The sequence below is a fragment of the Zeugodacus cucurbitae genome, chromosome 4 (assembly GCF_028554725.1).
Source record: "Zeugodacus cucurbitae isolate PBARC_wt_2022May chromosome 4, idZeuCucr1.2, whole genome shotgun sequence".
Lineage (NCBI taxonomy): Eukaryota > Metazoa > Arthropoda > Insecta > Diptera > Tephritidae > Zeugodacus > Zeugodacus cucurbitae.
This window is the reverse complement of record NC_071669.1, coordinates 5,454,456-5,479,759: the sequence shown is the minus strand read 5'-3', so window position 1 is coordinate 5,479,759 and position 25,304 is coordinate 5,454,456. Positions and strand designations below refer to the sequence as shown.

Sequence of the window (25,304 nt, the reverse complement as noted above, 5' to 3'; positions counted from 1 at the left end):
TTGAACCTTATCAGTGTGGCTTTAGGTCTGGAAAATCCACAACTGACCAGATCTTGACCATGCGCCAAATTCTGGAGAAGACCCGTCAAAAGAGGATCGACACACACCATATATTTGTCGACTTTAAAGCTGCTTTCGACAGCACGAAAACGAGTTGCCTCTATGCCACTATGTCTGAATTTGGTATCCGCTCAAAACTAATACGGCTATGTTAACTGACGTTGAGCAACACCAAAAGCTCCGTAAGAGGTTTTCAGACAAGGTGACTCACTATCGTGTGTCATCTATAACTTGATGTAGGAGAAAATAATTCGAGCTGCAGAGCTAAACAAAGAAGGTACAATATTCTATAAGAGTGTACAGCTGCTGGCGTACGCCGATGATATCGATATCATTGGAAACAGCACCCGCGCCGTTAGTTCTACATTACTGGATAAGGAAGCGAAGCGTATGGGTCTGGTGGTGAACGGGGAAAGGACGAAATATCTCCTGTCGTCAAACAAACAGTCAGCGCATTCGCGTCTTGGCTCCCACGTTACTGTTGACAGTCATACTGTTGACAGTCATAACTTTGAAGAACACCAGCCTTGAATCACTCTTGCTAACAGGTGCTACTATGGACTGAGTAGGCAATTGAAAAGTAAAGTCCTCTCTGGACGAACAAAAACTAAACTCTACAAGGCCCTCATTATTCCCGTCCTATTTTATGGTACAGAATCGTGGACGATATCAACGTCCAATGAGGCGGCACTAGGAGTTTTCGGGAGAAAGGTTTTGCGCAAGATTTACAGTCCTCTGAACATTGAAAACGGCTAATACCAAAGACGATGGAATGATGAGCTGTACGATTTATACGACGACAATGACATAGGTTATGTTGTTTGGGGCTCCAGCTCTGAAAGTGTCCTATGCAGTACACGCTGGTGGAAGCCTAGGAAGAGGCAAACGTCCACTTCGTTGGAAGAACAAGGTGGAGAAGGACCTGGCATCACTGTTGGCGCCAAACTGCCAAAGCTAGAAATATATAACCGCGTATGAATGGTATCATATAACTATCCAGTCTAACTAAAGTGTGTTTTTTGAGACATATGACTTTCAAGATGAATAAAACCCATATAATTTAATGCTATGGCCAAGTATTTAATTTTATTATAAAGATTAGGGCTATATTTTTAAAATGATTTCGGGAAAGTGATTGGTGCGGCTGCCTCGAATAAATTCCAGCCGAGAGACCCCAGTTTTGACACACTTTGGAGATGTGGAGAACCACTACTGCTTCTCTGATGATTCCGAGCAGGATTTTTCTTTTCAAAGGATACGGTATTCACTACGCCAAAGGAGACGCATAATTCGCATATTTTACATGATAATTTTGGGTTATTTATGATAACAAAATACCGCTCCTCCGAAAACCCTTTATATAAACTTAAAATTCTCCGCAAAGAAACAAATGTATGCTTTTAGTATTTGTGGCTAATACGCTTAACAAATTATGGTCATTCATTGAATTTAACTTTGATATATATTAGCACCTAAAAGGCAGAATTGCTACAACTCACAGTAGTGGTGCCTACAAAGCCAATAAATGCGTGGAATTTTGCAGTGAAACCCTTTCAAAGTGGCAACAAAGCGGCAATTGGGAAATGCGAAAATTCTAAGGTGATTACGAGCAGAAATGCAAAGCAAAATAACTTAATATACATACATACATGCCTACAATAGTATATAAGAGGTTTAGTAATTTTTAAACAGAAGCTTCAATTTATATGCGCATTTGGGGGCCTAAATATGCCAAATATTTCGACTGCAGGCTTACAAGCGAGCTCTGTGTATGTATGTATAAATGTAGAGTGTACAAAAAATATATGTATTTACTCTAAACCTAGCGCAGTATCATTATGCAAATTGCACTTAGCGCGAATGCAATAGTTCTGTGAATTGAGGCAAGTGTATGTCACTGTATGAATGTATTTATGTGTGTGTGATTGTGAGTTTGTAATTGCGTGAAATTTTGCTGCTGTGGGCGTACTAAATACATTGATAGAGCTGCGTTGCCAGCATTTTGTAATAGATTTCAACAAATGTTTACGAGTTGCAAATAGGTATATAATTTTAGAAGGACCCAGTAGGAAAAATTGAAACATAAAATAAAATAAAGTAAAATAATTTAAAATAAAATAAAAAACAAAAAAATAAATAAATAGAGTAAAATAAAATAAAATAAATAAAAATTAAATTAAATTAAATTAAATTAAATAAAACAAAAAAAAAATTAAATAAAAAAAGTAAAAAAAATAAAAAACAAAAAAATAAATAAAATAAAATAATTTAAAATAAAATAAAATTAAATAAAATAAAATGAAATAAAAACAAAAAAAAAATAAATGAAATAAAATAAAATATATAAAAATTAAATTAAATTAAATAAAACAAAATAAAATAAAATAAAAAAAATAAATAAAATAAAATAATTTAAAATAAAATAAAATTAAATTAAATTAAATAAAACAAAATAGAATAAAATAAAATAAAATAAAATAAAATGAAACAAAATAAAATAAAATAAAATAAAATAAAATAAAATAAAATAAAATAAAATAAAATAAAATGAAACAAAATAAAATAAAATAAAATGAAACAAAATAAAAATAAAATAGAATAAAATAAAATAAAATAAATTAAAAAAATTAATAAAATAAAATAAAATAAAATGAAATAAAATAAAATGAAACAAAATTAAATAAAATAAAATAAAATAAAATAAAATAAAATAAAATAAAATAAAATTAAAATAAAATAAAATAAAATAAAATAAAACAAAATAAAATAAAATAAAAGAGATAAAAAATTAAATTAAATAAAATTAAATTTAAAAAAATAAAATAAAATAAAAGAATAAATTTATAAATTTCCTTCACAGTCTTTTGAGTTTATGTTTTTCCAAACACACATGCTCTTATAGGCAATGATCCCACCGTAACAGCGCACATTTTCGGCGCTTTGTTAACGGCATTTTCTTGCCACTTTTCAATTATTCTAATTTATGCAAATACGCTCAATTTCGGTGGGCGTAACACGCGTCGATAATGCTACACTAAAGTGGTAATAAATATGCGCACAGGCGTTGAGCGTACTATTACCTTAATTTCTAACCATAAACTGGCAAAAAGAGGGATGAGTATAATGCGAGTATATGGCTTTGGGAAATGAAATTGTTACATTTTGGTATTTAATACTGCTAAAAGAAAAATAAATTCTTGCTTCCATTTCGACAGACTATTTAAATTATTTGATCTCTAAAGTATCGCCAAAAGAAATACTTATCTCAAATAAAACCTTATCTTCACTAAATAAACTAAACTACATATAAACAAGCAACCTACCTTCTTGTCGTCGGCATCACATTCCCGCTCACTTGTGACAACTGACGTTTCGTCAGCGCTGCCACCATTTGATGTTTGTGACGGTGCATTTGCGACATCGCCAGCGGCAACCGATGCCGTCAACGATGAGCTTAGTGATTGTTAGCAAAGCTTAACAATGGAATTTTGTTTTGGTGATGGCAACGATGTTTTGGTTGTTGTTGTTGTTGTTAACGCAGTATCATTACTTACGGCGCTGTTAGTAACCGCCGTCGCGGACACTACGCGATTACTACATGAACGACTACTGGCATTACAACAACTATCACCGACAAAGTTCGTAAGGCGCGACATTAAATTTATGGGCAACAACAGTTTGTGTTGTTGCTGTTGTTGCAAACTATGATGTTGTTGGTATTTGAGTTTAAATTGTTGTTGTTGCTTTTGTATATATTGTTGTTGCTGCTGCTGCTGCTGTTGCAGACGTGCTTGTTGACGCTGTCTTATAAATTGTCGCATTTGCTGCAACTGCAACACGTGCAACAATGTTGTTGTTTGTTGTGGTTGCGTAGCGCTAAGCGGCAACGGTGTGAGTTGCTGTTGGTGCTGCAAGCGCGCCACATTCAAGTCATAAGGCTGTAGACGTCTGCAATGACCGGCACTCACGTTGCTGTTGTTGTTGTTATTAGTACTCATGCTTAAGCTGTAGCTTTTGCCACTGCAGTGATTGTAGCTATTGCATCTGCTGCTATTGTTGTTGTTATAGCTATTGCCTCTCTCAACTAATGGCCTCGTCCGTGTTGCGGCTATCTGCAATGAAATGTTTAATGCGTAGAAAGGAGCTAAATAAATATGTTTACAAGCTGTCAGTTGTTTGGTTGTTTAGTTTAGTTGTTTGTGGGGCAACAACAACATATGTAGAGTTGTTTGTTTATAAGAAAATGTAACACACACAACAACAAACGCAGCAACATTGACTTATTTCCATGGCACACTGTTCATACATTTTTTTGTTTTTTTTTTTGTATTTTCTGAACAGCAACAACAAATACAACATTGAGAAACAACATCAAGAAATTTGAAATATATAAACACATAGATATGAATACATACATACACATTGAGAAATATTTATTGTATTATACATATATTAAACACTGCTAACTTAGTATATTTTTTTTTATGAAAGTGACAAAAATATCACAAACAACATTGAGAGCATCGAAAAATAATACAGATACTTATATTAATTAAACATTTACTTTTTTTATTTTCTTTATTTTTTTTGTTATTATTTTACAATTTTTCAACATTTCTCTTAATTGTATGCTTAACAACAACAACATTCAACACCAACAACATCAATGACATTTAAATATTAGCAACAACATCAAATAATTTATATTTTATAGTATTTTATTATGTAAACATCAACAACAACAACATCAAGATTTGTGGTTTCCGTTAAAGGAGCGCTTTACTTAGGCTACCTGCTTCCGGCTCAATAAACCTCTGTTAGTTATTTTCGATTGTTCCAACTCCTGTAGTCTTTTTATGTGGAATTTTTCTTTATAATTTACTTATAATAATAGAACAACATACTTGCAACATTGAATTATAAGAATTTACTTATTTTCGAGTTTCATATACATTTAATTATATATACAAATACATAGATATTTATTAGGTCAAACAACATCAAGAGAAGTTTACAATAATAGTAATCAAGTTTTTTACTTACCTTTCACTGAATATTTTGTTGAAAAATATGAGAAATCATATATAAATTTGTATATTCATATAATATAAGCATGCAAGTCTAGATAAAATAAAAATTATAAAGTTTAAGTTAAATAGGATTATAGCTGATTAATAAAAAAGTTGGTGTTATTAAGCATAAATAATATATTAAGAAATATATTCTCATATTTTCAAACACTAATTTTTAAATATTTCAAATTTTTGATTATCAATATACTCAGATTGTATTTCAAAAGCGCAAATTTTATCTGCTTCAGAAGTTCATATTTCTAGCAAATATTTAGAATTTATCCTGTTTCAGAAGTTCATATTTCTAGCAAATATTCAGAATTTATCTTCTGTTTCACAAGTTCATATTTTCAGCAAATATTTAGAATTTATATTCTGTTTCAGAAGTTCATATTTCTAGCAAATATTTAGAATTTATCTTCTGTTTCCAAAGTTCATATATCCAGTAAATATTTAAAATTTATCCTCTGTTTCACAAGTTCATATTTCTAGCAAATAATTCGAATTTATCTTCTGTTTCAGAAGTTCATATTTTCAGCAAATATTTAGAATTTTATCCTCAGTAAATATTTAGAATTTATCTTCTGTTTCAGAAGTTCATATTTTCAGCAAATATTTAGAATTTATCTTCTGTTTCCAAAGATCATATATCCAGTAAATATTTAAATTTTATCCTCAGTAAATATTTAGAATTTATCTTCTGCTTCACAAAATCATATTTTCTTCTGTTTCCAAAGATCATATATCCAGTAAATATTTAAAATTTATTCTCAGTAAATATTTAGAATTTATCCTCTGTTTCACAAGTTCATATTTTCAGCAATTATTTAAAATTTATCGCCTGTTTCAGAAGTTCATATTTCTACCAATATATTTAGAATTTATCTTCTGTTTCGGGAGTTCATATTTCTAGCAAATATTTAGAATTTCTGCTATGTTTCAGAAGTTCATATTTCTAAAACACATTTCGAATTTATCTATTTCAAAAGGTCATTTTTCTCGGAAAAATTTAGTATTTATCTATTCAAAATATACCTGTTTCACAAGTTCATATTTTTATTAAATGTTCAGAATCTTTAGTCAGTTTCAGGTTCATATTTCCACCAAAATCTTTAAAGACTACCTGTTTCAGAAGTTCATATTTCCAGTATTTAGAATTTATCATCTGATAGATGAGTAGATAGCAAATTAAAACAAATTTATGTGTTTCAGAAGTTCATATTTTCAGAAAATTATATTGAATAGATTCTAGAACAAACTTCGGGGAGAATTTTATTTGGATCATCAATCAACTATGCAGTCCATGTAATACAATAAAGTTTATGTGGAGTAGAGTACATAAATGCAGGCATGCATAGTGTCGAAAAAGTTCAAATGTTATTATATAAAATATTTTGATCAAACACTAGCGGCACTATTACTAGTAAAAAGATATAAAACTATAAAATTATATCATATATATATGCATAAAAATATATAAATATACTATGGACTAGAATTTTAAATCAAAATAAATTAAGTGTTGCCTACATTTAGGAGTTTCACAATAAAAAGGTCGTGGTGAGAAAAATTAACAGTCGAAATACAAGCGTTTAAGACAAATTGAATAATAACAATAAAATAAAATTAATTAAAAAGAAACTTGCAGCTCAATACACCTAATAATATGCCTGAAATAACAGATAAGCCAGTGACATAGGCAGATTTGGTTCATTTTCTTTCCAGGAATAAATTAGCTGAGAAGTTAAACCAAGTAATGTATAATCTTCATATAAATCTCATTATGCATAATCTTTTATACATTCGATTCAAAAAATGTGTTTTCAGGCTAGGTACTGAGAAATAAATAAGTAAATAATATTAAATTAAAAATAATTTATTACATTGAATATATTGAATATATTGAGCCATATTGTTTTCATTTGCATAAATTTTCAAACGCTTAACCACAATTTAATTCAAATAGCACATTTAGTAAATTAGACAATTATTTCATCAACAAATTTCAATGCAAATGAAGCTGTCTACTCAACTGTGCGCCTGCATGCCATATAGAACAAAATTATGTTGATGCGCATTCAATTACATTAGAGAAAGGTAATTTATTTCGGAAACATTTCAAATACATTTCATAATTACACGCTGAGCACGTTGCACAAACGTTTTCGCAACTGGCGGACTGTCGGTTTTGTATAAGTATGAATATGAGTATATGTATGAGTATAAATATGAGTACGAGTATGAGTATAAGTATGAGTGTGTGTGTGCGTTTGTGCGCAACATTTGCAATTATTCAAATGTCTGCATATTCATATGCTGACATTAAAAATTCATTTTCACTTATGTGGTGAAGCACTTAAAGTGATGAATACCCAACGGTGCACCCGGAGTGTGCTCAAATAATTTCACGCTTAACACAATTCAATGCCGCACAAAGATGGCATATAACGCTCATGAGCTGCTCAATATGCAGCAGCCAGCAGGCTTTGCTTGTAGGCAGATAGACAGGCAGGCAGGCAGTCAGCAGTCAAAAACAATTTACAACTCAGCGCCTGCAGTGCTGAAATGTTGAGCAACAGCAGCAGCAGCAACAATTTTTGCTCCCAATGGTATTTTCGAACTCAAGGACATCAATCAATTAAGATACGGTGCGTAAGGCAGGTAAGGTGGAAGAGCTTGTACACTCGAGAGAGTGGTAAAGAGGAGTGTGTGTGTGAGTTGCTTGCCAAGGCTGTTTGTGTTAAGATTACTCATTTGTGTGCATTTAAATATAAGTAATTGTTGTTGTAACCCATTTCATATGCACACAGTGATAAAAGCCATAAAAATTTCAGCAAGCAGAAATGCGCCGTTATAAATATGTATGTGTGCAAATACTTGAGCTGTTGATAGCTGTCAGAGCATGCGTGCGTGCGAGGTATGGAATTGTACACGGCGTATGAGCAACCAAACCAGCTATTCGTAGCATGGACAGGGCGTATGAGTAACCCACTCAATACAGTGCAAGTGCTACGCGGCGTATGAGTAACCCACTGCTGGTAAATTTCTTTATGCGCACGTGCGTTGTGTTGTGCGGCGCGTCAATTTTAATTTATTACCTTTATTGGCAATAATATTTATGACACACACGTACAAGCAATATAAAACAAAAATATTTTTTTTTTCACACAAATTTCCTGTCATATGAAATATGTGAATGCAAAGCTTTTTTTGGTATGTTCAAGTAATAACAGCAAATTCTAAAAAAAATGGCAGAGAGGAAACTTTTTCTGAATTATTGCTATTAAATATATTTAATGTAATAAATTAAAATAACGCAATAAAAATTGGAACTAAAAACAAGCTAAAAAACAGTGCAAAGCTTTTAGCAACGCTTATTTCACTTACAACATATGCGTCGCACTTGAGCCACAATAAGAAGTACAAAAACAAATATAAAAAATGGCATGCAAAATATTGCCTAGCAATCGTCATCCGGTTTGGCAAACAATCGCTTCCTGTCTGGCGTGCAAAACCGTTTTTTATGCTTATGCAAAAATTTGCGAAGCGTATTGGTTGTGAAATACCGCGGCAAATGCATTGCCGAATTGGCGGCGGAAACAGCTGCCAATAATGCCAACAAAAAAAAAAGAACGCTTGACACCAAAGGCTGTAGGAAAATAAGCGTAAAGTGTTGCTTCCGCGGCGGTTGAACGCAGGCGGCGGCGGAAATATGTTTGAATTATGAAGTGCCTACGCCTAAAAGTGTGCTTATAAAAAGCTGCAAATTTTTTTCAACAATGAGGAAGTGAAATTATTGCTGCCTACTTTTAGGCGGTGTGTGAAAAAATTCAATTCATCGAAAAACTTGATTTTTCAACAATGAGGAAGTGAAACTATTGCTGCCTACTTTTAGGCGATGTGTGAACAAAATTTTGAATTCAACGTAAAAAGCGTTTTCGCAATAATTTTTTACAGTTTTTTGGAAAGATTCTTGATTAAGGCAGCAGTGTGCTTTACAGGCTTCAAAAAATCGATTTTTTTGTTTTGTTTTAAATCTCTTCTCTTCCAAGAATATATCTTTAAAATTCCAGAAGCCAATTCGAGATATTTTCGAAGCTAGAGTAGTTTTAGTGGCCGAGCGTCGAGCAGGTGCGAATGCTCAGGCAGACTTTAAAGCGCGTTTTCTCGAGTTTTCATTTTCACAAGTGTTAGAAAACGGTGCCGGAGATAGCAAAAAGAATATATGTCCGTTCGAAAAAAACCAAAGTGATCTAGCTTCAGTATTAAATTATCTTCTATTTGAACTAAAAAAGCTGGACAAAAGTATTATTTAAACTACTTGTTTTGCAACTTAAAGTCAATTTTTTTTTTCTTAAATAAGTAAATTTTTTTTTCAAACTGCGAAAAAATTTGGAATTTTATAACTTCTTCGGTATTTATTTAGTTCATAAAGACTCCAGGCGCTCCAGAAAAATACTTACAACTTTGAAAAAATTTTAATATTTTTTAATAATAAACATTGTTTTTTAAGCCTTAAGTGAGACTATATACTATCGTCTTAAAATTCCGTTTACCGCAATCATTTCCTTCCCTTTCAAAAAAAAATTGCTGAAAAAACATTTTTTTTTCGGCTTCTAAAGCAGACTACTGCCTTAAAGGCTCTTGAATTGCTTATGGCTTAAGAAAAAAAATTAATTATTTTATAAAACTGATTTAAATCAAGGGAAAGGTCTATTGAATGTTCGAACACAAAATTAGTCTTTCGTTTCTTGAAATTGCCATAAGAAAATCTGGCATTAAACTCTTTAGTAAGAACTTTATTGGAAAGCCATACGTTTTATATACTTCTGACTTATGTAGTCTTCAGAAACATATAACCATAAGAAAATTCGACCACTATATTTCAAAAAAAAATCTAAAAATAACCTACTGCTAGTCATATATATAAAACCATTCACGACCGACAGCATTCCAACAACAATTTGCCTATTTTTACGGCACTTTTTACCATCACGCATATTCAGCGCGGGTGCAACCAAAGAAATATATTAATATTCAATAAATAACTAAACAAAAGAAAAGCAAAAAACTACAACGCAACAGCAGCAGCTGCAGGAAACTGGAGGCGCCACACTTGAAAACGACGCGGCTGTTGCACGCATTGTTGCTCGATCAGTAAACGCACATCTTTTTCAACTTTTTAGCTGCAAAGAAAACATGAAATTTTTCAATACTGCTACACGCTGAAATGTACAAAAATTTCTGGCAAAAGAATTTATTTTGCAATATTCCAAATTTTCTTTGTATGTATATTAGTGTTTTTTCAAGCTTTTGCCTAAAAAGTCATGTAAATATCACAAAAAATGCTGGCTAGATTTCCTTTTCTAAAAATAAAAACAAAAAATGCAAAAAATAGTAATCGAAAAAAAATGTTCCATTGTCTCGCTGCAGCCACAATATGGAAATTGAAATATGCAAAAATTCCTATGCATTTTATTTGATTGTATTTCCTGACCGCTGAGTTTGGTTAACCACTAAATATATATGTAGATTGTACATGCATATGTAAACAATAACCAGCCATGCAGCTCATATGTGTACAACTATTTTGTAAGCAGCTGCATGCATTCGCAGTTGTTGTTGTATGCACATGCATACACAGACAAATACAATTACTGTTTGCCAGTAACGCAAATATTCATAGCTTTTCCAGCTAAATGGCTGAGCTTATATTAATTTTTCAAATTGCCTATAAGCTTTGGGTTGTGTGTGTGGAAATTTTATTTATATTTTTTGAAGGATTTGCAGCTTGATAGCTTTTTTATTTATTTGTGTAAGGAATTAAGGCAGCTAATTTCAAATTTACTTTTATTGTTATGTAGTTTGCATAACCTAGAAAATATATATAAATAAAGTAAGGCAAATTTTAGTTTGATTGCCTTGCCTATTTTGAGGTTCTCAGTATTGGAACAGAATGTTGATCTCTTGGCAGCGACTTCTGAAAACTATATAGTCGGTTTTTCATCACTTTTTTTAACAAAGCTGTCCTTATCTCGCTAATTCCGTGAGATTAATGGTTTTTCTTGGGGATGGTACTCTATCCCTTCGAACTTCGGAGGAATGGTTTTGACGATTCAGAGCGGGTGAAAACGACACCATGAATAAGCCAGCCGGCGGAAGACCAGTGACGACGAATGCCGATCAAATCATGGAAAACATCGGGTTAGACCGCCATGTGGCATCTCGTGACATCGCCCAGGAGATGGGAGTTAGTCACCAAACCATTTTAAACCATCTGCAGAAGGCTGGATACACAAAAAAGATTGATGTTTGGGTGCCGCATGATTTGACGCAAAAAAATCTTCTGGACTGAATCAACGCCTGCGATATGCTGCTGAAATGGAACGAACTCGACCCATTTTTTAAGCGAATGGTGACTGGCGACGAAAAATGGATCACATACGACAATATCAAGCGAAAACGGTCGTAGTCGAAGGCTGGTGAATCGTCCCAAACTGTGGCAACGCGGGGATTGACGGCCAGGAAGGTTTTGCTGTGTGTTTGGTGAGATTGGAAGGGAATCAGCCACTATGAGCTGCTCCTCTATGGCCAGACGCTTAATTCTACCATCTACTGCAAACAACTGGACCACTTGAAGCAGGTGATCGACCAGAGGCGTCCAGAATTGGCCAACAGGAAGGGTGTAGTGTTCCACCAGGATAACTCCAGACCACACACTTCGTTGATGACTCGTCAGAAGCTACTGGATGCTCGGATGTGAGGTTTTATCGCATCCACCATATAGCTCGGACATAGCGCCAAGTGATTACCACCTGTTCCTGTCCATGGCGAACGCCCTTGGTAGTATAAAGTTGAACTCAAAAAAGGCTGTCCGAGTTCTTCACAAATAAGGAGGGTGGCTTCTACGAGGTGGGTATTATGAAGTTGCCGTCTAGATGGAAGCAGATTATCGAACGGAACGACGCATTTTGAACTAAAACCTAACACTTTTTATAAAGCATTCAATAAAGAGCAAAAAAGCGGAAGGGACCAACCATATAATATTGACTTATTAACTTTTTTATGAAAATACCAACAATTCTCAAGTATTTTTACTACACCCAACAAACAAAATAAAATTCATAGGCTTTAAACGAAACCATAAATGAGCAAACTACACGACAATACCCGATTTAAGACTCTAAAACCACAGCAATCAAACAAATAATACGAAAGGCAAGTGAAAAAAGTCTGCGGTTTGCAGAAAGATACGCCAGAGAGATGGGCCAGATCAGCAGCGGTAACTGCTTACTCACACATATGTACAAACACATGCCGATATGCAGGAAGGGCCAGCATATTTATTATGCCACTTACAATACAAACTGCGCTGCCTTTATTTACTACCTTTAATGGCGATTAAAGCGCATAAAAACGTCTACTCGTATGCCAGCTTGCCGGGTGAGGAATGACGGCGGTTAAACGCGCAAATTTATAAAGCTTGCGAGAGGCAAGGCAAAAAAAATCGCTTTTGATGGTCGCTGCGGATGACGTTTGGCTGGCTGCAGTTGGCAGTAAGAAATTAACTACTTAAAAGCAAGGAAATCCGTTTTATTGCCTGCAAAAGCAACAAAAACAGCTTCGAAGGCGAGAAGGTGCAGTAAAATCACAAAAAAAATACAGTTTAAGCAAAACAGCCAGAATGCGACTCAAAAATTTACAGTCGCGTATAAAAACAAAAAACTTAAAAAAAAATGTTTCAAGCAAAGAAATGTGTTGTAAATAAAGCGTAGTTCAAGGCTAAAGTGGGTTGGCGGAAACCGCAGGCAGCACTACATATGCTGTTTTTTCTTCATTTGCACAACAACAACAATGCAGCCAATTTTCGCTTTTTTTCAGCAGCGCACAGTAAACCGTTATTTTTATTGGCCTGCTGTTGTTGTGTTGTTTTTATTATTTTTGTTGTTGTTGGCTACAGCTGTCACTGTCAGCTGGCATTAATCACTAGCAGACGCCACGCGATTTACCTGCGAAAATCGTGTACTTTCGCAGAGAAAATACGGAAAAGAATACAACAACAAAAACACGGAAATAAAAAAGCAATGTAGAACTCAAAAGAATAAAAATGCAACTCTGCATTTCTTCCTGCGCCTACTTACATTAACATTTAGTATACCCACAGTGCGCTTAACTCTTGCTGTGGCAACAAAAAAAAACCGAAAAAAATCTTAATGCAACGCGCATACTACCGTTATCTACATGCAGAACGTTCAACCGCATTTTGAGTTTAATTGCACAAAATAAGCATAGCGGGGAAGACAGTCTTAAATATAAAAAACTACAACTCTTTGCAGGCATCTTCACACACACGCATATGAAAAGTGCTTGTGTGTGGCGTCCGTTATGCACTTGGGAGCCATTTTGCTCACATTACTTTCCTTTTCGTGGCCTACAACTCGCATGTGTCTGTGTGCCTCTGCGCGCGGTGTGTTGGCCCCCCTCAGCTTGAAATAAAGTACCAAGAATGCTGTGTCGGATAACCGCATGGACCACACACACCACAAGCGCATAGTGTACGACACGCTTGCAAGGACATTCGAAAGTAGTCATTAAAAAATTCGCGTTTTGAGACCGACAAAGAGACATCATATGAAACCTGGTTGAATTGCATAGGAGCCGGTGAGAAAGAGAAGATCTTAAAACAAAAATCTCAAAACGCCTACATTAACTCGGTTTTACAGAAAAAATTTAGTTTATGTTACGTTATGTTATGTTATGTTAAGTTACGTTACGTTACGTTACATAAGAAAAGGAATACTTAAATTAGAAATTAGTTACCGAAAACAGCAATTTGTATTAAGTTATGCTATGTTGTTTTTTTTGCGTTACGTTGTTACGTTACGTTGGATAAGTTAGGGAATAAATGCTTTAAGTTAGAAGTTAGTTAAAAAGAAAACGCCAAAATTTTATTAAGTTATGTTATGTTACGTTAAGTTAAGTTACGTTGCGTTAGAGAAGATACGAAATGTTTAAGTTGGAAGTTAGTTACAAAAAACAAAATTTTTTGTTAAGTTATGTTATGTAAAGTTACGTTAAGTTACGTCATATTACGTTACGTTACGTTAGATAAGATAGTAGATGAATATTTTAAATTAGAACTTAGTTAAACGGTAATTTTTATTAAGTTATATTATGTTACTTTAAGTTACGTTACGTTATGTTAAGTTGGAAAAAATAAGTTAGGTTAAGAAAACACAAAAATGCAATGCAAATGAACTTCTACCGCTATACCGACAAAATCTTCTCACAAGGGTCACTCAAATCACCCAACTAGTAGCTACAATTACAGAAGACTACACCAAAAACGAGCAAGCGAGAGAGGCGTCAAACAAACCGAGATATCCATAAATTTACAAAGGATTTTAATTACACATGAATTCGTTTTGGGTTGTGGATTTCGGTTTTGGTTGGCAATGCACTTTACTACCGCCCCTTGCATATGTACAACTTCTTCAGAACATTTTGGGTTGCAAGCTTTGCATACTTTGCGGCGCACATACCAGACATATGTATACTCACAGAAGCCTCTATGTAGTATGTGTTTGTGTGCAAGGCAACTCACTTCGTATATCTGGCTGCGCGCGTAGAGCACTTGAGTTTTATGTTTACTGTATGTTCTGAATTATTGTTCACTCCTTTTTTCAATTCTGTCTCATTTCGCCTTAATATTCTGCAGCTGCATTGCATGCTTTGTGGTGTGTGCTCGCGCTTTTTACTTAAAGGCTTACCCATTCGCTGTTGCACGGAAATATATGTGTATGGATGGGTGCTGATGGGTTCTTCGAGCCATTTTCTTTGCTTTGCTTTTTTCTCTCCTTTGTGCCGCGTGTAAAATGCAAATTTTTCGTGATTTTTGCGTGCACTTTTCGCTGTCGTTTCGCATTGTTTTATGCCTCTCGCTGAGTTACTTTATTACAAGTGCACTTACTCGATAATGGTACCTCATTTATTATTTTAAATATATACCTTAATTATAGTTTAACCGAAGAGCTTTTTAATAATCAATCGGTATTGATTCCGTCGGATGCCATAATAGCCAACTTCCGAAAATCTGCTAACCAACTGCATCCTACATGAGAGAACCTGGTATTTTCCAAATAGTCTTGAAATATGGAAAAGGTCTTCTTTTGTACATATTTCCCTGTAATGAAGGTTAATCCGTCTTTTATATAAGAAAGTACGAAAGCCTACTGTGTTTAAAGACTTTTGTAATTCAAAACTTTAGAGCTGCAATATCTTCTTTAATGAAGCTTAAAAGCTTCCTTATGAAAGCTTCTTTATGAAAAGGACGAAAGCTTACTGTATTTAAAGACTTTTGTAATACAAAGCAGCAATATCTTCTTTATTGAAACTTAAAAGGTTTTTTATGAAAGCTTAAAAGCTTGCAGAGCTTAATATTCTTTTGTTCTTAAATTTACTAAAATTTGTTCCTGATTTTTTTTCTGGTAATCTGTTGCTTTGTCATTTGCTCTTTTATGTTTCCATTACGAGCTTTTGAAAGCTTTCCCACTGCACTTCACTTATTGTTTTTCGTCTCACAGGCAAGACGCGGATTTATTAACCATCACCAACCATTGATGGAATGAAAGCGTCTTCAGTCTTCTGTTATTCCTCCGCATACACAAATTTACTTTTAATCGGTTTAACGGTTTACTTTTGTTGTGCTTAATTCTCAGCCTTATAATTCTTTATATACTTGTTATATTCTCACTTCCTCTTAAGAATTAATTAACAAAGAAAAATTAAATAACCAATTTTTTTTTTATATATACTACAATCATTGGCTTAAATCAGTACAGCATAAAAGCTGGAAGGCTTTCTCAAGTTGAAGATCGTTGGGCTTTTCAAGTTCACTACTTAATAAATGTTGAGAAACGACACATAGGGGGCGCTGTGAACTATGAAATGTTAAGTTTTAAACGGATTCGAGCCTTTTACGATTATAGAAGGGAGAAAAAATGCGCGGGATGGAGAAAATGATTTGCTGTTTCATATTTACAGTTATAACAAGTAAGGAAAGGCTAAGTTCGGGTGCAACCGAACATTTTATACTCTCGCAATTTATTGAAGAAATTTAACCAATACATATATGCGGAATAAAGCTCACCGTATTTTTGAAAAACCTATAATTAGGTATATGGGAGCTAGGAGAAGTTACTTTTGAAAAACCTACAATGAGATATATGGAAATGTTATGACCCGATTTTAATAATTTTTGGAACAGAGACACACTATTAGAAGAAAACAATTTCCTCTGAATTAAATAGAGATATCTGAGAGATTTACCCATATTTTCGGTTAAAATTTATCCTTAGGCGCTGAGTTCAACATGTTCGATATCTGGGGCCTTGAAAAGTTATGGTCCGTTTCGACAATTTTTTCACAAGTGAAGCCAGAGATGATATGCACTAATTGTGTAAAGTTTTATTCCGTTATCTTCATTGGTTCCTTATGTTTACATTATAAAGTGAAGGAATGAGATGGATTTCAAATTGAGTTATAAGGAAAGTAGTAGTGGTTGTGAACCGATTTCGCCCATTTTTTGTCCGTGTTATCAGGGTGTCAAGAAAATATTATATACCGAATTTCATTCGAATCGGTCGAGTAGTTCCTGAGATATGATTTTTGACCCATAAGTGGGCGATGCCACGCCCATTTTCCATTTTGTAAAAAAATCTGAGTACAGCTCCCTTCTGCTATTTCATCTGCAAAATTTAGTGTTTCTGACGTTTTAATTAGTTAACCCACTTTTAGTAATTTTTAACCTAACCTTTGTATGGGAGGTGGTCGTGGTTATTATCCGATTACAACTATTTCCATGGTGTGTGGTGGGGCATGTAAGAGAACCGACTACAGAAAGTTTGGTTTGTATAGCTTTATTAGTTTGCGAGTTAAATACAAATAACCGATTTGTAGGCGGGGTCACTCCCACTTCCCCAAAAAAATTACATCCAAATATGCCCCCTCCTAGTGCGATCCTTTATTTCAAATTTTTCTTTTATATCTTCATTTATGGCTTAGTTATGACACTTTACGTGTTTTTGGTTTTCTCCATTTTGTGGGCGTGGCAATGGTCCGATTCTGCCCATTTTCGAACTTGATCTTCTTATGGTAAGGAATGTTTGTGCCAAGTTTCGTCAAGATATCTTAATTTTTACTCAAGTTACAGCTTGCACAGACGGACAGACAGACGGACGGACGGACGGACAGACATCCGGATTTCAAATCTACTCGTCACCCTGATCACTTTGGTATATATGACTCTATATCTAACTCTTTTAGTTTTAGGTGTTACAAACAACCGTTATGTGAACAAAACTATAATACTCTCTTTAGCAACTTTTGTTGCGAGAGTATAAAAAGAATTCACAAATCGTTATTATATTCGTAAATATATTTCTCTTCACATGTGACTCACTCTCTAACCTCAGTAAGTCAGGAGTAAGAAAATTCGCTGCGCCTTAAATAAAACCGGCACACTTCCTGCTTTCCAAGGAGCTCACTGCAGAGCCTCAATACTTTACCGCTTTATGACTTTAAATGAAATTCTAATATATCACTTCTCAACTTGTACACATACATATATACATATTTACTATCAAAAATGTTCTCATATCTTTTCACGTTCAACGCGCTGGCGGACACCACATAAATTATTAGCTACAAAGCTAAAATATATTATCAAATACTTTTGCTTGCGTTAGCTAAAAATATGCCTACAAATTCCTGTGAAGCGCTTAAGAGAGCTTAACGCAAATGACGCCTATATTGGGCGTAGTATAACTCAGACGTTTACACACACGTGCAACGAGCGCTGCCACTAGTGGCGGGGGTGGGTGTATGTAGTGTCTAAACTAGCAAAATCAGCAAAAATTTTTAACCGCAGTCGGCAATTAATCAAGCCGCCGCATAAGCGTACACAAGCGAAGGAAAAAGCATGAAAGCATAACGGGAAGCATAGCAAGGCAAGCGCGCACAATGACGTAGAGGCCAAAAAGTACACTACATGCAAGCACATATAGTTGCAAAGACAGGCGCTGGCAAGCGTCGGAAAAATGCGCACTATGCTGCTGACGACGACGGCATTTTTTTCGAAGCAAAATTTTTTGTTGCTTTCATTTTTTGAATTTCGTGCTTTTCTTTTTTTTCTGTGCCGAAATCGCTGTCTACTGACAGGCATTTTAACTGCTTTGAATATGCCGCCGCCGTCATGGTGGCCGACCAGCAGTAGAAGCCCTCAAACTGGCTTACCAACTAGGCCGGCAGACAGCGCCCAATTGCTTGCCATTGCGGCCTGTAAGCACACACACAAAAAAAAACGCAAATCACAAACCTGTGTGTAACTAAGGAATGCCTGTGGCTGCAGCGCAAGTTGTCCAAGCGCCGCTGGTCAACAACTCTATTGCCCCGCGTCTTGTTGTCGTTTCTTCTTTCTTTCTTTTTTGCCTTTTTCAAGTGTCATATTTTGCAATTTTTTTTCCTTAGCATCACCTAACCCAGTTGCTAGCGCCACTCAACTGCATAGCGGCAAAAATTTGTATGCGCACAACAATTTTGCGCTTTTTTTCATGCGCTTATCAGCCTTTGTGTATGCAACGCTTAACGATTTTGCCTTTTTTTGATTGGTTTATCAGTATTTTATTATCTCAGCTGTTTTATGTCTCTGTTTTGGCTTAAGTTATTTAACAACGCAATTGACACGGTATGAAGGCAAAGAAAATGGATGTATTTAGCCTAAAGGTATGTTATTTTTTAATTTAAATTTTTGATATAAAGACAAAAAATAATTAAGAAAGCGTTGTTCATGGCAAAAATTGCTTGAAATCGTTTTGATTTTAAGATAAATATATAATTTTTTACACTGAGATACTTTTTTGAGGTTTTATAATCCTAAATGTATGCTACACTCTTTTCATTTTGTCAACAAATAAATTAAGAAACTGATATATAACTTGATCTTACTTTTGTTTTAAATATATATATTTAATTTTCCTCACTGAGACACTTTTTTGAGATTTTAGAAATCCTAAATGTATGCTAAACTATTTTTTCATTTTGACGACTAAAGAAAAAAATAAATTAAGAAAATTATATACAGCTTAATCTTCTTTTTAAGATTTCATTTTCATCACTGAGATACTTTTTTGAGATTTTAGAAATCCTAAATGTATGCTACATTCTTTTCATTTTGGCTACTAAAGTGAAAAATAAATTACGAGGGTCATATATTGCTTGATCTGACTTCTGTTTTAAGACAAATATATCATTTTCTTCACTAAAATAATTTTTGAGTTTGAAAAATCCTAAAAGTATGCTACAGTTTTTCATTTTGATTATTAAAATAAAAAATAAAGAAGAGAAAGCATTAATTGAGCCAGTATTTTGTTGTTGCTGTAATATGTAAACATCATTTTCATAACATCTTTTTTTGAAGTTTTGAAAATCCTAAAGGCATGCTGCATCTGATAATTATATTTTTGTGTGTTATTTTTTAGATATAGATCAGCATGGAGTTCTCAGAGCTTTATTTCTATGAAAGAAATCTTAAATAAGCCCTAGAGTATAAAAATATGAAAGAGTCAAAAATATGAATAATGAACCTCACACAATAAATTAAAACTTCAGCATAAGAAATCAACTTCTTATTAATATATACAATGCCAAAACCATAAATTAAACATATATTATTACCCAAATTCATTTCCATTTAAGTTATGCATTATTTGAACCCACCAAAAAAGTAGTAGACTCCTTTGGCGCAATCTCAAAAGAAAAGGAGCAGAACGAAGAAAGCACAACAAACGAATTTCTAATGCGGAAATGCAATATCTAACTGACAATGCCTAACCCACATTCCATTTCGTTGCACACACACACACTCAAGCACTGTGCGCATGTGTAAAAGCATTTTTTTTTCTTAATATTTTCCGATTTTGCATAAATGTTGCATACTTTCAGGCATGAATTTTCATTTCATGCATAAAACCAGAAAAGAAATTGCGCTTCAACAAACTTTGAAATAACTACAATAACTAAAATTGCATAATCACTGGTGAGGCAAACAATAAAGATTCGAATTGAAAACGACTCGGTAGAGAGGAAGCCAACATAGCAGCAAAAGTAACGGCAGTTGGGGGTAACAGTGCTGGAGGTGGAGAGTGGTGAAGCAATGAAAGGAAGGAAACGAAGAAGTGCGGCTAGTTTTGTGAAAACTTTATGCAAATATAATCTAGCATTTTGAACTTCCGCCGCCTATTGGTATGCATATAAATATGTATATATTGTATAATAAATGCAAGTACTTTTGGGTGTAAGTGTGCACTAAGAGAGTATAGTCATGTCAGAATTTATTTTATATTATTTGTATTTTATTTTATTTTATTTATAGAATAGTAAACCCAACGCGTTGCATACGCTGGGGTCTTTGAAAATTATAAAGATTATTAATTTTCAGTAGAAATGCTTTCAAGAGATAAGAGAGCTTTCGTAATATTTGTTTGCTTTGTGAAAGCTCAAGATCTTATTTTTAACTCACTAGATATTAGAATTCTACATTTGCAAATTATCAAAGATTATCCTTGAATTTCAGTAGAAAAGTGAGGCTAGAGAAAAGTGAGCTTTCAAAATGTTGAATTGCTGTGTGAAAGCTTAAGATTTTACTTTTAACTCACGAAGTATTAGAATTACATATTTGCAAATTATCAAAGATTACCCTTTACTTTCAGTAGAAAAGTGAAGCAAGAGAAAAGTGAGCTTTCGAAATGTTGAATTGCTGTGTGAGAGCTCAAGATTTTACTTTTAACTCACGAAAAATTAGAATTCCATATTTACAAATTATCAAAGATTATCGTTGACATTCAGTAGAAAATTGAAGCAAGCGAAAAGTGTGCTTCCGAAATGTTGGCTGGCTTTGGAGCTTTGTAAGCTCAAAATCTTATTTTAACTCATGAGATATAAGAATTCTATATTTTGAAAAAGAATATTATTATTTTCAAATGCAAGCTCTCTCTCTCTTTCTCTCTGCCGTCACATCTCACTCAAATATTATTATATTTGAATTCAAGTTCTCCCTCTGCTTGGAATTCTCCTCACTAACCGATCAAAAGCAACAATCATATTGTTATATTGATTTGGTAGAATAATTCAAAGCTTTCGTTGAGTCTAACCTATACCCACTTTAATTCCAAAAAAACTATCAGAGCTATATTATATATGAATTTCGGTTTCGTTCGCATTTGTACTTCCTTACTCATATTTTTTTTTTGTATTATTGCATTTCTTGTTCTTTAACCACTACTCTTCGCAACTGTCATCTTATTGCAGCCGAATTTTACCCCAAAATATATGCAAGTTATGACCGCCATATCCGGTATTGTGCTTGTTGTTGTAGAAACTAACGAAAAACGAAAAGTGGCACGTTGGTAAAGTCACTGGTTAAATTCTAATCAAATATCTTAGAATCGTATTTAAAACCAAAAGTCACTTTTAGTTGGTTTTGAAAAGAAAAGATTTGACTTTCCAAGGAGACACACACAGACATATACATATATGCATACGATATAGATATATAGGTAGTAGTAATATGAGGCTTTATAAGCATATTTCGTGGCATATATACCAGTCTCACATATACTACTAAGTAAGAACTGCGCTCAAGTTTTCCTGTCACAGCGCCACAAGCGCAATTCTTACCAACTACCGAATACACACACATACATATCTACATACAGGCACTTTAAATACATTTAATATTAGCTATTTTAAAAATTTCCGTTATGATTTCCGAGTGCAGATTCTATTTAGAAAGTTTTGCCTCTTAAACATCACGATAGCTAAGTGCACACACACACAAAGCACGGTCCTCACACACACACACTTCCATCTACAGCTGTGCTCTCGCACACACCCAAACATATGAGCTTTTGTGTTTGTACGCTCACTGAGTTGCCTGATAAATTTCACTTTGTATGCAAAAGTTTCAAGTTTTTCAAACCAACACGCCTTCTACGAAGCATACTCAGCTTGCTGCATGGCTTGGCCAAGCAAAGAGTAGCAAAAAAAAAAAGAATGCGCCTAAAAGCATGCTAGCAGCAGTTAACTGTATATCTCGATATGCTTGTGTGCAAGCTAACTGGCAGCAAGAAAAAACGGCATTTCAAGTAGAAATTTGAATACGCGTCATGCGACCGAAGTAACCAACATAACCAGCAGCAAGCGGATGTCACAAGCCAACAGGCAGCGGCGAGCAGTCAGCGGCTTAGAAAGGCCAACTGACTTACAGCAAAAAGCTGGCATTTCATACAGATATATGTGTGTGTGTGAACGCATATCAGCTACTGTGATTGTGTTGTTGTAAGCTCATATGCGGGTTAGAGCGCCTTTATATACATCGGTATGTGTGTCTTTTTGTCGTAAAAATGGCATCTTTCATAGCTCATATCCACCGCTCATACACATTCAAGTTCGAGATAAGCGTTTAACATTTTTTTATTTCCATTTTCGGCGCTTAAGTTAGCTTCTGAGCAGTGAAGAGTGACAGAACTAGCATCTAAAGTTATTGCCTAGCACCTGCAGTAAACTTTTGGTCCAAATAAAAGTGAGTGTTCAACAAATTTTAAGTTGAATTTGAAATAAAGCCTTTCAGAATTAACTCAGGCGTTTAATGTGGCAAAGCGTTTGGCAGTTTGGCGAAATTTGAAGAAAATTTTTTAATGAGGTTATGGAAAAATTATTGAGGGTTTGGTGGAAAGAAAGTGTGAAATTAGTTTAATAACTTCGACTTAGATTACTTTAATAAGTTTTTAGGATTTTCCTACTGATTTTCATTCGACATCTCTTCAAAAAATATTGAAAATTTTAGTTTTTAAAAAAAAAAAATTTCATTCATCTATAATAATGTTGATCCCTTTCAAAAAGTCTTCGTTCGATATTATGCACTTCTTCGTCGAAACACTTCTCAAACAATATTTTTGGAATGGCTTTTTAAATTTGACAATTGGTCTCTCCAAAACCGAAAAATTTAAAAATTCCCGTTATTTTTTGAACACACCATGTATATACCCAGAATTTCCATTATATCAGCCTAAACCTTTCATTTCACCAAAAATCTAATGTAATATCCAGTAACACTTATATTCATGTATTCTAATGCTGATTTTCTCGCTAAATACTGCCACAAATATGTACTTTGAACTCAAAACTTCACACAACAACAACAAAACAGCACTGCATTTATAAATAAAAACAGCAAACATTTCCGACATTAAATCACCAACATTGAGTAGAATAAAGCAAAATGCCATTGACCACTGCAACCACAGACACACACAGCCTAAAAATGTGGTTGATTAACGGCGGTGCATTTTGTGGATTGAATGGCAAATTTGGTTGAGTAAAACGCATAAATGTGTGGGCAACTGCGCTGAGCCCACGTACTACAATAACAAAAATCGAAATAATTACAACAGCGTATCGAAATAATGAGCTGCACATAATGAGCGCCTAAAAGTAGATGTGTGTTACCAAAAAAATAGCAAATGCGGTGGAAATGGTGAAAAAGATATATTATGAACTGGTTTGTAGAAAATAATTGGAAACTTAGATTTAATGGAAAGCCATGCAATGCAGCTAAAAATTATAAAATGTTAAATACAGTGTGTGAAAAAAGTTGTGAATAACTAGTCGGGAAAATATAAAAATAAAATATAAAAAATGAGAGCATCGAAATCGCAGTTACAATTGATGGGTGACTAAGATCAGAAAATATTTAAATAAATTTAATACTTTTAATTATTATTAAAATTTTATAAATTTTTCTATATGAAAAAATAAAATTCTATAATTATATGTGCTCACTATACAACAACAAGCAACTACAATAAAAAAATAAAATTGTTTAAATATTTTTGAATTAATTTAAAAAATGATTCTTATCACTTACCCCAGTTAAGGCCGTTTTATCATTGAGCACAGCTGCTTGTGGCGTTGTTGGCGAATTAGCAGCCGTCGTTGTGCTCTCCGGGCTAAAGTAAGTTAAAAAGGCACAACCTGGAAGTAAGAAAGAGAAAGTTTAAATATAAGTTTCCAATATTATGATATATAAGGTAGCTTATATAATTTGCGAAAACATTTGCATGCTGCGCCATCTGTCGGCTCAATTCTTCTTAAACGAGAGAGTTTTTGCTCTAAATTTTTGCTTCAAAATAAATATTCGACTATTTAATTACGAAATTCAATTCGGAAAAACCTTTAACGATGATTTATAGTCGTATCAATTAACTTTTTTTTATTAAAATTACTTTAAGAGGTCCTGGACTTGCATCTCGGAAGACGAATAACACTCAAAATCGAAAATATTAGTCCCTTTTGAAACCAGTATACAGAATATAGTGCTAATACCAATAACATACGACATATCTCTTCTCAGGGCAATGAAACTGGGCTCTCACTGCTGATATTGGTTGGTAATATCGATTCGTCTACCAAAATTAGACTACACTAGTATAAGACGAAGTAAGGGATTCTTTATATTCACTTGGCATTAATTGTCAGCGGTCATCGAATAGACAAGGAATGTCGGATAGACGAACAGGAGCGTCGGGATTTGTGAGACTGCGAGTTCGTTGGATATCGGATCGCAGGAGATCTACTGAGTCCTTACTGGGCACTTCCCGATGAGGCTTATGTAGCTAAGCCGTGAGACTAAATATGCTGTCGGATGATAATTGTCAAAGTTGAATGGAAGAAGGAGTTATTGAAACATCGAAACAGTTTCTCCTTCATTGTCCAGCTTTCGCTAGACTGCGGTTGAAACTTTTTGACGGGACGAACTTCAGAGAACCAGTTGAACCGAATACAATTTAGTTGCCTCAACAAATTTGTAAAATGCTCAAAGCGCTTTGTTGGCACTTGAGGATCTTTGGCATCCATTTTGAGGAATTTTCGACATCTCAAAGTACTGGCGACTTCAGCTCTCCACGTGGGATCTCCTGTGTCACAGAGATCTGCCCTTTAATCTAACCTAACATAATCTAACTGTCTAGTTTTCCCAAAGTTGAGATATAGGTTTCTTGGAACATATTCCTTCTGCTCGCAAAATATTATCGAAGATAAAAAGGGTTTTTCTTTTTC

General features: G+C 34.1%; 1 protein-coding gene across 5 annotated transcripts in view; it reads right to left on the bottom strand.

Annotated features, from left to right (window-relative positions):
- LOC105221358 (CUGBP Elav-like family member 4) overlaps positions 1–25,304 on the bottom strand; it is an 867,302-nt gene that overhangs the window by 697,369 nt on the left and 144,629 nt on the right. For all 5 annotated transcript variants that reach the window (XM_029045950.2, XM_054230385.1, XM_054230389.1 and 2 more), the window contains exon 3: positions 24,115–24,221. In XM_029045950.2, coding sequence (XP_028901783.1) covers positions 24,115–24,221 — 107 coding nt within the window. The remainder of the gene's footprint in view (positions 1–24,114; positions 24,222–25,304) is intronic.